The 15,980-nt window shown below is 37.8% G+C and overlaps 2 protein-coding genes across 4 annotated transcripts; one reads left to right on the forward strand and one right to left on the reverse strand.

Annotated features, from left to right (window-relative positions):
* The first annotated feature begins 115 nt into the window (after positions 1–115).
* ARK2 (armadillo repeat kinesin 2) lies at positions 116–8,479 on the forward strand. Of its 3 annotated transcripts, XR_016027937.1 has the most exons (20): positions 129–758; positions 855–955; positions 1,047–1,169; positions 1,357–1,542; positions 1,791–2,012; positions 2,148–2,301; positions 2,559–2,708; positions 2,882–2,970; positions 3,257–3,460; positions 3,611–3,733; positions 4,348–4,482; positions 4,588–4,719; positions 5,097–5,220; positions 5,308–5,400; positions 5,940–6,065; positions 6,210–6,335; positions 6,931–7,074; positions 7,361–7,489; positions 7,572–7,997; positions 8,164–8,479. XR_016027937.1 is itself a non-coding variant. In XM_007051969.3 (19 exons), exons 1-19 carry the CDS (start codon positions 572–574, stop codon positions 7,730–7,732), a joined length of 2,664 nt encoding a protein of 887 aa, XP_007052031.3. In that variant the 5' UTR covers positions 116–571; the 3' UTR covers positions 7,733–8,126. The 3 variants fall into 3 exon arrangements, 2 of the variants coding, with proteins under 2 accessions (XP_007052031.3, XP_007052030.3); XM_007051969.3 differs by lacking the exon at positions 8,164–8,479 and having other exon boundaries at positions 116–758; positions 4,348–4,437; positions 7,572–8,126; XM_007051968.3 differs by lacking the exon at positions 8,164–8,479 and having other exon boundaries at positions 7,572–8,126.
* A 2,448-nt stretch (positions 8,480–10,927) lies between these two features.
* On the reverse strand, positions 10,928–12,607 carry LOC18614284 (AT-hook motif nuclear-localized protein 22). The gene has a single exon (XM_018120657.2). The coding sequence runs from the start codon at positions 12,107–12,109 to the stop codon at positions 11,195–11,197; it is 915 nt and encodes a 304-aa protein (XP_017976146.1). The 5' UTR covers positions 12,110–12,607; the 3' UTR covers positions 10,928–11,194.
* Between the last annotated feature and the right edge of the window lie 3,373 nt (positions 12,608–15,980).

Below are 15,980 nucleotides of genomic sequence, written 5' to 3' on the forward strand. Positions count from 1 at the left end.
TGTTTGGCCTTTTAACATGGTAAACCAAAAGGTTCAAAGCGACGAATCGAGCTTCAAACACGGACAAAGTCGGTGGTAAGATACTGTACGAAGCGAACAGAAAGAGTTGGCTGCCAGTTTTTAAAGCTTCCAGCTTTATCGATCGTGAGAGATGAAGGGCAATTTTGTCACTTTGAAGGAACCGCCGCGCTGGCCGCTTCACGACCAACTGGCGGAATTTGAGCGGCCCAATAGATCCAGTACCAATAATGGTTCGTTTTCTAACAAAATCACCGCAAAGTGACGAAAAGGGAACAAAAAAACAACGCAGAGAAGAGTATTTTGGTAATTTCGGAAATTTTAACTTTGAGAGGGGTGGGGCCATGAAGCCGTGACCGTCTCTGTTTCTTCCCAACACAGTGGGTCCCTTTCTCCCCTCTCCCTCCATCATCCCTTTGTTTTGAACGAAATCCAATTCCGACACCGAAAATTAGCACTGTAACTGCGCCTGTTTTCTATTTTAATTCATTGCTTTAAAATTTTTTGAAAACAAGCCAAACTCAAAGGAGTAAAAAAATAAAGAAAACAAGTGATGGCTTCCGGTGCTAATAGAAATGGTATGCACAAGGGAACAGTTAAGCCTCCCAGTGCAGCAAATTCATCAAATCTCAAGTCATCTTCGTTCAAATCAAGACTGCCTCCTTCAAATCAGTCTCCAGGATCTGCTCTTCGCCGGACCAACTCCGCTTCTTTCACCGCCGCAGCCAGAGACGACGGAGGTTAGCTTTTCCTTTTATTTGATTCCAGAATGCGATTTTCGAACAAAGCTAAATATTAATAAGTATGTTTTAATTTGCTTGCTTTTTTTTTTTCAGTGCCAGGAAGAGTTCGAGTAGCCGTTAGATTACGGCCGCGAAATGCGGAAGAGTTGGTTGCAGACGCAGATTTTGCCGATTGCGTTGAATTACAACCTGAGGTGAAATTTAAGAACTCTCATTTTCAGTTTAGTTACCCTGGCTCTAGATGGTTATAATTTTTTTTTTTACTTTTTTTGTTATTATTTGTAGCTTAAGAGGCTTAAACTTAGGAAGAACAATTGGGATTCAGAAACATACGAGTTTGATGAAGTGCTTACCGAATTCGCTTCGCAGAAACGTGTCTATGAAGTTGTTGCTAAGCCTGTTGTAGAGGTTTGTTTCATTTTGAAACATTTTCTTAGTTTTATATTATAATGTCATTGAAATTATGCGCGTGTAATATTATGTTGTATCCCTAAATCATCTTTTTCATTTGCCTTAACGAGCAAGAAGTCCTTATATGGATATGACTTGTTTAGTCTTATGAGACTATCTATTGATGCTGCTTTGGCGTTTGCAGAGTGTTCTGGATGGTTACAATGGGACTGTTATGGCTTATGGGCAGACTGGAACTGGGAAAACTTTTACTCTTGGACGATTGGGTGAGGAAGATACCTCTGCTCGTGGAATAATGGTGCGCTCAATGGAGGAGATTTTAGCAAATGTTTCTCTGGAAACAGATTCTGTCACTGTTTCATATTTGCAGGTTGTTAGGCTCATGATTTTTATTTTATTAACGCTCAATTGTGCAATTATTTCAATGCCATTTCTTTGATGGCATTGTGTCTATGCAATGCGTTATTTTGTATTTACTGCTTATTGGATTTTGAATTTTTCTTTTTGTTCCATTACATGTTGTCTGATATCTTTATTAAACTTCTGTATATATTCCTGTTGGGCTTGTGTGTTATCAGTAAGAATTTTTATGAGTTTATTTTCAATGTGTCATTGTAGCTTTACATGGAGGCTATCCAGGATCTCCTTGATCCGGCAAATGATAATATTTCCATAGTGGAAGATCCCAAAACTGGAGATGTTTCTTTACCAGGGGCAACTCATGTAGAAATTAGGGATGAGCATAGTTTTTTGGAGCTGTTGAGATTAGGGGAAGCTCATCGAATCGCGGCAAATACAAAGTTGAATACTGAATCTTCTCGCAGTCATGCTATTTTGATGGTGACTAATTTTTCTCTTCTGCTCTTCCCATTCCCAGTCTCTATGAGCCATTTTTTCATAATCTTACCTGTAGTTGTTTATGCTGTTGTATTATCCTTTTAGTGAAGTATTAAATATTTAACCATCTTAGTGCAGGTACATGTTAAGAGATCAGTTTTGGGAGCGGAAGATGCAATTCCAAGTGAAATAGACAAGTCTTCTCACTTTGTAAAACCTTCAAAGCCTCTTGTCCGGAAAAGCAAGCTGGTTTTGGTAGATTTGGCAGGTTCAGAACGTGTTCACAAGTCAGGTGCATACCATGGCTTTTTTTTTTCCCCTCCCGTTGCAAGTTGATTGCATACTGCATTTTGGAGAGCATTTTTTTTTCCTTCACCATCTAAACTTGTTGAGCATTGCATCTGGCCGGTATTGATGTCCTCTCCTGATAAATTTTACTTGTTTAGCCTATTCCTACCTATATAGCTGTAGACTTCCCCAAGTGCTGGAAATGCAATGAGTTGGATTCCTTAGGTAGATGGTGAATTTGATTCACTCTGCTTTTGGCAGGAAGTGAGGGACACATGTTGGAGGAAGCTAAGTCTATTAACCTTTCACTGAGTGCTTTGGGGAAGTGCATTAACGCTTTAGCAGAGAATAGTGCTCATGTGCCAGTTCGTGATTCAAAACTTACAAGGCTGCTCAGAGATTCATTTGGAGGTGAGTTATCTTCTATGTTCACATAAGTCAATACGTGTCTGGGCTTTTGACCTGACCTAGGCTTTTAAGATGATTTTTACGATATATATTTTTTATACATTTCTTTTGGACATTTTATCTAGTAAGTTGAATGCTTTCTAGAGTTATTATGAGATAGATTCCATGTACTGCAGGCACTGCCAGAACCTCACTAATTGTGACCATTGGCCCCTCCCCACGGCATCGAGGAGAGACTGCTAGTACAATATTGTTTGGCCAAAGGGTGAGTTCTTATATCAAAAAGGGCTCAAACTATAACCGATCATGCATTTACTCTGCGTAATATCTGCTATCAAACAACTGGCCAATTATAAAGTAAAGACACTTTGGTCAAGATGCAACGTATTTATATTTGACCTATCTTTCCATCCTTGTTTGAATAGCTCGATTTCATTTCATGACATTTATTTCATCTGTTCATTTCTTTATGTCTTGTGTAATGTTGTCTCCAATATATGTAGAAATAGGATGGTTTTACTTGACCGTTTGCGTTACTCCATTTCTTACAGGCTATGAAAGTGGAGAACATGCTGAGAATAAAGGAAGAGTTTGATTATAAGAGCTTGGCTAGAAGGCTCGAAATACAGCTGGACAAGCTCATTGCAGAAAATGAAAGGCAACAGAAAGCTTTTGATGATGAAGTTGAAAGAATAAACTTAGAAGCACAAAACCGTGTTTCTGAGGTTGAGAGAGATTTCACAGATGCGTTAGAGGTTAGTTCAGCAATTCATCATTTTCCAGATTTGTGATTCTTTCACCTCATGGTTTTCTTATTTTTAGTTGTTTTGAAACACTTACTTGCTTGAGAGTGTGATATGTTGATGATATGTTGATGCTGAACTTCTAGTGCGTTCCTTTTGCAGAAGGAGCGGCTAAAGTGCCAGATGGAATATATGGAATCAGTTAAGAAGCTTGAGGAAAAGATGATAGAAAATCAAAGAAAGCATGGATGCGATGGCTTCATGAACGATAAATGTAATGGGAAGGTACTCTGCATCAAGGACCATATCTTGTGTCATCTCAAATTTTTTACATTATTTCATGACTAGCCATTTGGGCCCCATTTTCTCTGTCAGGCATGCAATTTATTTTCATTAACATCATCAAGGATTTTTTTGCGTTATTTTTGCAGCTTTACTATTACATATGTTTCATGTGTTTAGAAATGTAGTAGCAATTAATGCCTCATTATTGGAGCTAGTCTTTCTAATTTTTCTGGGGCATGTGTCCATTGATCAGATTTTTGTCCCATATTGTCTCAGCCATTTTTAAAAGCAATTTTAAAAGTTCTTTCTTTTTTCTTTTACATGAGTTTATTGGAAGATATGATGAACCCAAACTTGCTTTGATCTATCTTACTTGTCAATTTTTGAAATGTATATTAATTTCTTGTTGTTAACTCGGATGGCTGATCCAATGTAGTGGTAAACGACTCTGTTTTTGTTGTTGTTGTTGTTGTACGCATATTAGTTGCATGATGATGAAACTACAAAGGCTTTATTTGTAGCAAATGAGTTGGTATTACTATTTGTACATAGGATTGTGGGCCATCTTGTGTTTGTATTGTGTTAACCTTTTTTGTCTTCATCATAATTTTCAGGGGCCTGGTTTTTCCATTGCTGAGGATGTTGCTGAGGTCAAAAAGCTGCTTGAGAAAGAAATTAATATGAGAAAGGAAGCTGAAGAGGAGGTAAACAAACTTAAAAGTCAATTACGGCAGTGCACAGATTCAGGGGTATGCTTGTTATGCGGATACTGAATATATTTATCTCAAATTCTCTGAGCTTTATTGACTTCTAGATGAGGAATTGGTTGTATGAGGATTATTTTGGTATTTTAGGCAGGTGGAGCTGCTGAAATATTAAAGCTCCAAAAAGCTCTGGAGGATGAGGGTCATCAAAAAAAGAAGCTTGAAGAAGAAATAATAATACTAAGAAGTCAGATGTTACAACTGACTTTTGAAGCTGAGCAGGTACTGGAATCGTGGAAGTCAAGCATGCTTTTATGCCATTATTAACTTATCATTAATACAATTGATGCTCGATGTATATGTATTTTGACTTGTTGAGTATTTGAGCTTTCAACTGTTGATACTACTCATCAATGTAATGATCTAGTATCTGGTCACAATATCAACTCCCTGGCTTTTTCCATTTTGCTGCTTGCATTGAACTTCCCTTAGAATTACTGAATCACACTTCTATGTGATAGCTTTTCCCTTCAAAGCGCTTGAGTGACAATTTCATGCATTATTATCTATGTGACTTAGCATTCTTGTCCATCATTGGCATCAAACACAAGCACACATTTATGCTGGTTAACCATTTCATTTTTATTTTACATATGTAGATGAGAAGGTGTCTTGGAAGAGGTGGATCTGGAAATGCTTATACTGGTCTAGATTCTCCCATGTCTCAAGTTAGGGACTCTTTAAATGGTCATAAGACACCAGTTGCTGCACTATTCGAACAAGGTGGTAAAATAGTTTTTATGTCATAATATCCCTTAAACACTTTTGTTGTTTATGTATTTCTTATTGTTCCTTCTATCAATTCACCAGTTGGACTGCAAAAGATCTTGGCTTTGCTTGAGTCAGAAGATCCCAATGTACGCATTCATGCCGTAAAAGTAGTGGCCAACCTAGCAGCTGAAGGTGAGTAAGAGTTTTGATTTCATGTGCTGTTACTTAAGGTGCCCTGGATGGGGAGTTGATGGATTAGTTGTATATCTTTTCGTTGTATAGTCTTTCTGTGGGAAGAATTGGTTGTAGAAGTGCCTTGGGTGCTAATTGCTTATTCTCCTGTTACAGAGTGATTATGGGTGAAAATAATCACAATATGTAAGCTTTAAAAATCAAACATTAGACCCCTGCATATTACCTTGTTTGTTGCTTTAGCAACTGCACCAGTCTGCTTCTGTTGGTTAGCCAAACTAGTATTGCTACCCTTTTTTGTCTGAAGAGGGTTCATCGTTCCTCCTGTTGTAAAAGGAGTAATTGTTCAAAGAAGTTCAGTTCGTGTAATGTTAATTTGCTTTTTGTAAGTGTTATCCACAGGTAAATCTGTGTTTGACAAGCTTTATCGATGATCAATGCATAAACAAAATTGTCTTATGTCTTTTTATGCATAGAGACATGTTTGACTTGTTTTTGTTTTTGTAAGTAATGAGGTGTACTTTCCATGTACTGAACAGAAGCAAACCAGGAAAGGATTGTTGAAGCTGGTGGTCTTACTTCCTTGCTGATGCTTCTCAGAAGCTATGAGGATGAAACTGTTCACAGAGTAGCAGCAGGTGCAATTGCCAATCTTGCGATGAATGGTAATTGTTCTTTAATATTCTTCATATAGTTTTGAGTACAGCAATTTTGCTTTAAATTGGTGTCATTGCTCAAGGGTTTGGCTACCGATTGGTTCTGAGTTCCGACTACATGGGTTTAATATTGTTTCCTTTCTGGCAAAGCAGAAGCCAATCAAGAACTCATAATGGTACAAGGGGGAATCAGTTTGTTGTCTATGACAGCATCTGATGCTGAGGATCCTCAGACTCTACGCATGGTTGCTGGAGCTATAGCTAACCTATGTGGCAATGGTATACGGCATTTTCTTTTGCGTCACTCTTTCTAATAAGTTTTTGGTTCTTACATTATAATGGTTTTAGAACCTTTCCTTTGCTGACTGAAAGAAGGAACTCTTCCATAAATAAATATATAAAAGAAATGAACTGTAATAAGGGTAATCAGGTGATCATTAGCAAATGTGTAAGACAAACATTTCAATAAGGAAATTTTGGCACCATGTTCCAATCATCTGTATGATTATTGATTGCTATTATCATATAACTTGATATGTGCTTAAATAAAGCTACTGCATGAAGAATTTCTTGGTCATTGTGAGGTTGTTCATTGCATGCATTACTTTGCTGCTTCCATTCCATTTATTTATTAAGTGCATCATATATGATATGAACACTGTTGAAGTTAAGAAGAGGCATGATGGTCGGTATCTCACAGGGATTTTTCATGCCTTTGGCTTCGTCATTTAGGCTTCCAGGATAAATTGTAGTTATGCTTATAGTGGTTAAACCACTTAATAGAATTGTTCTTGAATTTAAATCCTGTTTCTTGGGAAGGCTTGAAGTGGGCTGCTTTTCCTGCCTCTCACACATTCTCTCGTGGTTCTTCCAGATAAGCTACAATCGAAGCTGAGGTCTGAAGGTGGAATTAAGGCCCTGCTGGGAATGGTGAGATGCGGACATCTAGATGTTCTTTCCCAAGTTGCACGTGGAATTGCCAATTTTGCAAAATGCGAATCCCGCGCATCTACTAATGGTAAGTCTTCAATCTGTTGCATGCCATTGTGTGATAATTGACTGGTGGAGTTAATTGTTCCTTTTAATTATCTTGTGGAGGGGATGGGAATTGGTTAATTTGTGTTTCGATATGACCATAACTCGCTTTATTCTGAAGTTTGAACCTGATTTAAGCTGTGTAATGTTTTCAAACCATATATTCTTTCATGATCATTTAGCTTAATAGCATCTGGCACAAAATGGTGTCAACATAGGTCTTTTGTCTTGTTTAGCATCATCTTATGTCTACTTGTGCCCTACTCCAGGTATAAAAAGTGGGAGATCACTTCTTATTGATGATGGTGCACTTCCATGGATTGTGCAAAATGCTAATAATGATTCTGCACCCATTAGGCGACACATTGAGCTTGCCCTATGCCATTTGGCGCAGCATGGTAAGTTGAATTTCTTCTCCATTATAAATGATCAATCTCTGTTAGACACATTTCTTGAAGGATTTCATTTTTAAAATTTCAGAAGTTAATGCAAAGGACATGATATGTGGAGGTGCCCTCTGGGAGCTGGTTCGTATATCACAGGACTGTTCTCGAGAGGACATCAGGAGTCTTGCTCGTCGAACTTTGAATTCGAGCCCCGTATTTCGAGCTGAAATGCGACGGCTAAGGATAGAGTTGTGATCTAGTCAAAAGTTCGATGTAGGGATATGCGTAAAATCTCGCCACTGTATAGGCTAAGGTTGAGAGTATTTATACCCTTAGCTGAAAGATCATCAAGGGGGCACTTGGTTCCGCACAATTTTTATTTCGAAGGAAATGTGCAGTGGGTTTGTAATATATGTTTTCTAGTTTCTTCATTGAGCTTTTAGCATATCTGTAGGTAAATGCAGAAAAAACCGAAAAGGGTGGGATCCTTGAAGAAAAATTTTGTAGGTGATTGAGTTGAGTGAGTCAAATTTTCATTTTCTTCATATATTTGCTTTTCTAATAGAAGTGGGATTCACTCCTTACGTATTCACTACTTGTATAATGAAACTGAGTTATATATAGTAGCAATGAAATTCTTCGTTCGTTATTCCTGTCGAGCAAGTCTGATATGGCTTTGGCCTCAGGTTTCGCCAAAAGGTGGTAGAAAGAGTTAGAAAGGTAAGAGAACTGATTGAATGGTAAGCCCAGAACAAGCCATGTAATTTGGAAGGGCATTGATTAATTAAAACAGAAATGAATGCCAAAGTGGTAATGGATAAACAAGATTGCCAATTGCCTTTAAGGGATGATTTATGAGCTTTTGTCAGCATTAGGATACAAAGAAATGTGTACATTTACATTAATTTGATCTCAAACTCCAACCACCACCCTTCAATTGTATATGGCTTTGGTCTCTGCCGCTGTGATTCAATGGGTTTTAGGTTCATTCTCTTCTCTCAACGATAGACATTCCTCAACTTAGAAAGATTTTTAAGGGGGAGAGAGCCTCCATTGTCCATTGTATATGGCTTACTCTACAGTTTGACAATTGTCAGTTTTTATTTCAGGACTAACCTATTATTTCATTCAAACTATGATATAAATTTTGGATCTTTTTTATTTAAGGAAAATATAGATGATAAAATTAATAAATACAGTTATTAGAACTAACTGTTACTAAATGAAAGTAATTTTTAATAAATATAAATTTGAATTTTTTAATTCTATCAATAATAATTTACTAATTTTTCTTAAATGAATAAGATAATAAAATAGCATCCTAATTTAAACGAAATATTAAGTTGAATCCTAATATGAAAATTTTAACCAACATTAAATTCTAAACAGCGTATTTAGTCGTAAAACAAAAAAATTAGCAATATAATATATACATATCTATATATATATTAGATAAACTCCATGTCATGACAAATGAAACACATGTCAAATCGCAGTGATACCCTCCAAAGCCCGACTCACCAAATGTTGCTTTTGAACATCAACTCATTAGTGAATGGTTTGGCAAAAGCAGGGATCCTAGTCCTACCACTAAAAAACCTTTTTGTTATTGGGTTAAGTCCAATCTCTTACCCCTCTCTACCTCTTCTCAACCTCGCAGTAAGGTGGGGTGATGGATGGATGGATGGATGTGTTAATGGCTAGTCTACAAAATGGCCATTATTATGCTTTGCTCTTTGAGTTTCATGAGATATATGGCTACCAAAAAGGGAAAAGCAGAAGGTAAAAAATAACGGAATCTTAATATTTTATGCAGTGATAATCATTGAAGTGTAGTTCAAAGAATCAAAGTGATCGATGTTAATCATGAAGAACCGGAATGGCATTGTCTCAAAGCACATTAGACAGATACATGGTCCACCAAAATTATTACTTCCAACTTGTAACAAACTCTCAAGCTGATATATTCATTTTATATTGGCAGTTCGGATTAAAAACCTTGTACTCTGCAAACTTTGCAAACAAAATCATCCCCTAGGGTGACACCAAAAAATGTCAAATGGTTTTCTATCTCGATTAATTTATGAATTCAAAGAGCTGAAAAGATGAAGATAACTAGCTTTAAGATCCATCCAATGTTCTGGAATAATTTTCATCGGTCTTACAAGATTAAGCAAAACCCAAATTTAAGATTGGTTGGCTAGCTAGGAAAAAAACATACGTGAAAGATCAAATTTAGGGTTTAATGAGAAAACCCAGAAAGCAGGGTTGATACATAATGCGCGTGTGGGAAACAAAAATGCACGCATTGTTAAGAGCTCTAGCAAATATTCAGATTAAGAAAAATTAGAACTGCAAGAGAACTCTCAGAAAATGATTTATAGATAAATATATCGTACATGCAATGCAACTGATGATGATGACCTCTGATAATGAGAAGAAATGGGGAAGTCTAAAAGATATAAAAGAACCCAAGGAGGAACTGGTGAAGTTTCAGGTTGGAGAACTTGCAGAGAGAGCTAGGGTTTAAAAGCTCTAAGAAAGCATAGCTCTAAGAAAGGATATCCATTACAGAATCAAGACAAACTCTTTGCTTTGCATAAGCAAAGAACTTACCTCCTACCCCTTTTGCTTGTATGGTGGCAGTGACAGTTTTTTTCAAGAGAAAGAGAGAGAGAGAGAGAGAGAGAGGGGAGAGAAGGGAAAACTTTAACGCTTGAGATCAGTTTGTCCTGGTTATCCGTATGTAAAATGGTCGCCTCGAAAAGGAGCTTTTTTTTTTTTTTAACAGAGCAGCGCACGTGTAACCCAGTACCCAATGTTCATCTCTGATTCCATAATGAACCCTAGGCAAGTCAGAAAGAGAAAAAAAAAAAAGATACTTACAAAGAAAAAAGACAGCAAAACCCTAAGCCCATAACCTCCCATCACCTTGCTTTCTTCTAGTCATGATTTGCCATCTCCCCCCTGACCAACCTTCAAACAGCCACTAGATTAAATAAACCATATATTTTCATGTCCATATTCATCCAAATATTAGAATTTCTTCCATCATAATGTAAAAATAAAAACCCTTAATTAATTAATACTAATAAATCAGTTCTATAATCAGTAGTAGTAGTAGTAGTTTGTGTTTAGAGTGGAAGAAGGTAACTGCTAAAGCAAGGAAGAAAAAATACATTATGTTATATAGAGTATAGTATTAATGAGAATTGCACCACATAAACTGATAGAATTTTATTCTAGTAGTATTATTTAAGGATTTGGATGGTGTAACAGAATCTGGAACTTAAAAGTATATTATGCACAAGAAAAGGAACCCTAATAAAAAGGTGGTTTTTTTTTTTATTTGTCGGAAGAACAATTCTCATCAGACAAGGTGAAAAGGAATGGAGAGAGAGAGCCCTCAACTGGAGCTTCTTCATCGTTAAGCTACTATAATGAGGACAATTGGAAAAAGGCTATTCTTATAAAAATACTAGGAAAAGAGAAAATCACATCAGAGAGAAATCCATGAAATTTGTACATCCTTCTTCAAATCAAAGCCAGATGAATCCCATGATCAACAAATTTAAGACTTAATTAAAACATGAAACTGCTATCTTATAAAAGAAGAAGAATGAAAGGCGATCAAAAGGTCAAACTAACAAGAGGTGAAAAGGGAATAATTAAGGAGAAATAAAAAAAGAAAAAAGAACCCGAAACTGTCTGTTTTTGTTAATAAGGGGGACGACCTGTGCCCCAGTAGGCCTCAGCTGGCAATTGGACTGAGTTTAGAAGATTTGGTGGCAACCCTTGAACAAACGATCCGTTGGGATCTTGCAATAGTTGCTGCTGCTGTGGTGGCTGCTGCTGCTGTTGTTGTTGCCCGACCATGCTACTAGGTGAGCCTAAGGGTCCACTTCCAGGAATCGGCGCCACCGGCTGCTCCTCTTCCTCCAATGGAAGCCTTTCATACGCCGCATTACCAAAAGAAGCTGCCATGATCACCACCGGACCTGAAGCAACAAGTGGACCCACCACGCTTCCTCCAACGACCTGACCTTGACCACCGGCTAAATATATGGTCAACCCTGATGCAGCCGGTGGTGCTGGAGGAGGTAAAAATGACCCAGAAAGTGATAAAATTTCGAATCTTCCATGTAAAGTCACGACTGCACCAGGAGCTCCAGGTTGCCTTAAGGTTACGTTCGTCACAGTTCCGCTCCCACTCAAAATGCAAACCCCTCTTTGTCTTCGTCTAGCAAAAGTAGAAACACTCTCCATAATATCACAGCCGTTGGCAATCTCCATAACATGGGATCGGAGGGCGTTGGCACTATCACGGGTTATGATGATCGGTGGCTTAGGCTTGTTCTTGGAACCCGAGGGTCTGCCTCGTGGTCTTCTCGTGATTTCACCTTCCGTTCCAGGGATTATGGCTAGTTCTTTGCCTTCACTTGTGTCGGTAGTGGCAGTGGCGGTCGTGGTGGTGGCTGTTTCTTCTCGATCTCGTTTCTGGCCACGGTTCTGTTCCTCTTCAGAGTTTTCTTGTTGGTGGTGATGTTGAAATTGATGGTGTGGATTTAGATGAAGATCTCTTGTGAGGAAAGGAGGAGGAAGAGGGCGTCCATGAGCTGTTACTGGGTCCATTTCTTTTCTTCCCTTCAAAGTTCAAACCTAATTAACAATTAGCTAACACATACAAGAACCAGGTGAATTCAGATGCAGAAAGAGAAAACGAAGGATGATAGTTGTTTCCTTTGTGGCTTTGGGTTTCTTTTTTGGCTGGGTATTTTGAGTTTTGACCGGTTGAATATCAGCAGGTTTCACCAAAAAAGGGCAAGAGAAGGGCTATGAAGCATCTGCCACCAAATTTTCAGCTGAATCAAGCCATCTTTCTTCTCTCCACTCTTCATGTGAGTTGAGACAGTTTGTTTTTCTTAGGTAGCTTTTGGAAGTGACCTCTTTCTTTCTCTTGTATGAAGATAAGTTGTTGGTTAAGGGTTTGGGAGGAAATGAGGAAGAAAAGGGGTAAGAACATAGCCAAAAAAAATTTTGCTAGAGGGGGAGGTGGTTTATGGGTTTGGGTTTGGGGCGTACCGGTGGATCCTTTTGTGCTTTCTGGGGGTGTAGTGTTGTTGGGTTAGGGTTAGGTCAAGGCATCGGATCGATGATGGGTTTGGTTTTGGTAAGACAGCGTGCGCATGGGCGGTGTGTGGGCCCTCCCCCCTTTCTCTCTCTTTTGTCTCTCCCCACCATGGGGCCCCAACACCCCACGTTCTCTCTCTCTCTCTCTCTCTGTCAGCATCTCTCTCTCTTAAATGTCTACAGTACAGGATCATATTGTCCTTCATTTGGAGTTTACTAGCTCAAAGCCTCCGACTCTTTCTTTCTTTCCTCTTCCTGTCTTCTCTTCTATTCTCTTCTTTTCTTCGCCTTCCCCTTTCACTCTCTTAAGCCTTGACTACTATTCGTAGCACTAAAATTCTTTCTTCAGGTCCCCAAAAAGTTGTGTACTTCCACATACTCGAAACAGCTCGATGATGATGATGATGACAAGACTACTCCCCTGTGGCCTTCACAAATCTTGGAAATGAAAGCCAAAAAGTATAGAATGTTTGTCCATCATAGGTCTCTTTCATGGGATTCTTTGTTTCATTGTCCCGACATAACAGTCAAAAAAAAAAACATAACCATGCAGTTCTCCAGGAGAGTCCATTGTCAAGAACAACACTACTACTATATAACAAAACCGGACCTGGAAAGAGTTTAATGTTACATGCAACACTCTTGGCTTGTTACAGGATTGAAAAACTGCAGAGATTCTTCTTCATGAATATATAATTCGGGACAATTCTGAGAGAGAAAAGTGAGAATATGTGGTGTGAAAAGAGGCGTTATCCTGGTTGGAAAATGACAGGAGAGAGAGAGAGAGGGGAAATCCCAAATAGAAACTGAAAGAGGCTAAGCTAGCGTTACAAAAAATATGGTTTGCTGTTGAGAGCAGTGAATGTACTGTCATTAAAACTGAAGGAGAGAATGGCTGCCTAGTGGGGAATGAGGTAATTTTGGTGGAAGGAAAGAGGGCATTGATGGGGAGAGGGGGTGGTGCATGTGGGTCATGGGAAATTGGAGTTGGACCCACCCGAACAAATTGGGTCAGGGAGAGTCAGGGCGTGTCTTAAGGGGGACTCTCGTTTCTAGGAATGAATCAGTCTCTCTCTTCTTCTATCCTCGATCCCTCTCTCTGCCCCTTTGTCTCTACAATTTGATGTTGATGTTTGTATTGGGGCTTTTGCTCTCATCACATAAATTAGACGTCTCACCCTTCCCCTCCCCTCCCCCCCCACCCCTACCCCAAGTTCCCTTTGTTTAACTCTTCTTCCCTCTCTCTTATCACTAAAATGGTGCAAGTCCCACACCTTGTTTTTGTCTTTCAACTTCTGTCTTAAAACAACTTGGAGGGAAATGTTCATATTTTATCTGTATTTTATTAGTGTTTGATTCTTCTATTAAAGTTTAAATCGAGATGTAGCATGTCTTCTTGTCTATAAATTAAGTTAAATCATATAAGAAAAGATCTATTTGATGACATCTTTCCATTGCCATATATATCCTGTTTGTCATATTAAAGCTTTATTAATCCTTGTCTTAGTATCATTTATTCCCTAATTACATATTAAATAAGCACACTTGACTCACATTTAATTAACCTTCTATTAAAGGCCAACAATTGTCAAAAAAACAAAAAATAGAACTATTAAAACCGACAATACCTTTTCCTTGTGTGGTGGAAACTGAGAATTATATCAATGAGATCTTAAATATGCTAGCTATTTAATTAACAAGCATGCTGTCTATTTAATTACTTTCACTCTGAATTTTCTGTCATCCAGAGGGAGGAAACTGATCCGCTTCCTCATCATAGCTAGTTAGATTATAGACAAACCCGAATATAGAGTATATGTATCCGTATCTTATATAATTGGATTGAATACCTATTGTCATTTTTAAGCAATAAAAGCAAATATAATTGACAATTTTCATGCTAAAGTACCTATGAATCACTAGCACTATTAATTGAACTGATTCGGATTTCGGCTAGTCACGGTAATGATATGACTTATGAGAGTATCAGTACAAAAGTATGAACAAGGAAGAGAAAGAAGGGGTCAGCAAATATTTATAACAGGGACGTCAGGAACCGTTGGATTTTGTCCCCAAGTTGCGATGCTTTTTTCACGTAAGCTGCCTACTCATGGCTGCACGTGCATAACCCCAACACGCACTCTCATGCCTTCCCTTCCCTTCCCCTCCTCACGGATGAAAAGGGTTTCACAGTGTGGAATATTCCCTTCCCCCACCCCCCACCTCCCCCGGTGACCATATCTATCTTCTGCCATTCCTCTTCCTTCTCCTTGCCTTTTAATTCAAGCACAGACTTGCACAGTTCCTCTACAATATATACCCCATTGTGCAAGGAAAGCACTGTAGCCTTGCAGCTGAAGCGAAGTGATCCAATGCTTCAACATTCACGTTTCCCTCTCTGCTGTATTCCCACATGCAATCTTGGAAAGTTATTAAACTTTGAATCATTGGATTTCATCTCTTTTTGTTGAAAATTGTACCTCAACAACCCTAAGTAAATAAATGGATTATATTGATTATGTGAGTGAATTTGAGAATTAGTTTGAACAAAAAAAAGAAATTTACTAGTTGATTTGTTTATTAATTGATCGAGTGAATATCGAATTGAATAATTCTCTACTTCATATAAGTAATTGATAAACTTACGTGTCACATGCATGATGATTTTCAATTAAATTGAAATGAATCTAATAATGCAACCAAAATTAATAAAAATAAGTTGGAACATATTTGTCACACAAAGGGTTCTTTCAAACCTTTTTAGATCTTGACGTACTCATTTTGACTTATCCTGCCATATTGCCAACAAGTAGTGGAATTAGCCATGGAAAATTAAGTCAAGCACGAAATTGGCATGATATTTTATTCTAATATTCCACTGTTTAATTTCATTTAGAATAAGAAGATGATGATCACTTGGTAAGTGGTCCTTTCCTACATCACTTCACTGAAAATATTGTCACTTGTTACAAAATTTTCGTCCTTATATATATATATATATATATATAGTGTAATTTTACTGATGACGATGCCTCATCAACTAAATTGATTCCATGTTGATTCAATTGGTGAAGCTATAGTTAAATAACAAATAAAACCTAATGGTGATGAGAATAGAATGAATTTTCATTATGTAATTAGCAAAGAATAAGGTGCTTAATCTCTTATTTTTGGACCGTTTAAACACCCAGGGAATCAATAATGGACTACCCTTCACTAATAGGACAACGGGATGATTAGAATTGAAATGTTCGTGACCTAGTGCTGATTGAGTGTGTTGATTTTTGAAATTATTTACTGATAAATTGAAGTCAAACTTAGTATTATACGTATTCTATAATTTACATGTTTTTAGGTACTTCAGCTACTATTG

The sequence above is a fragment of the Theobroma cacao genome, chromosome 1 (assembly GCF_053813885.1).
Source record: "Theobroma cacao isolate CCN51 chromosome 1, ASM5381388v1, whole genome shotgun sequence".
Classification (NCBI taxonomy): Eukaryota; Viridiplantae; Streptophyta; class Magnoliopsida; order Malvales; family Malvaceae; genus Theobroma; species Theobroma cacao.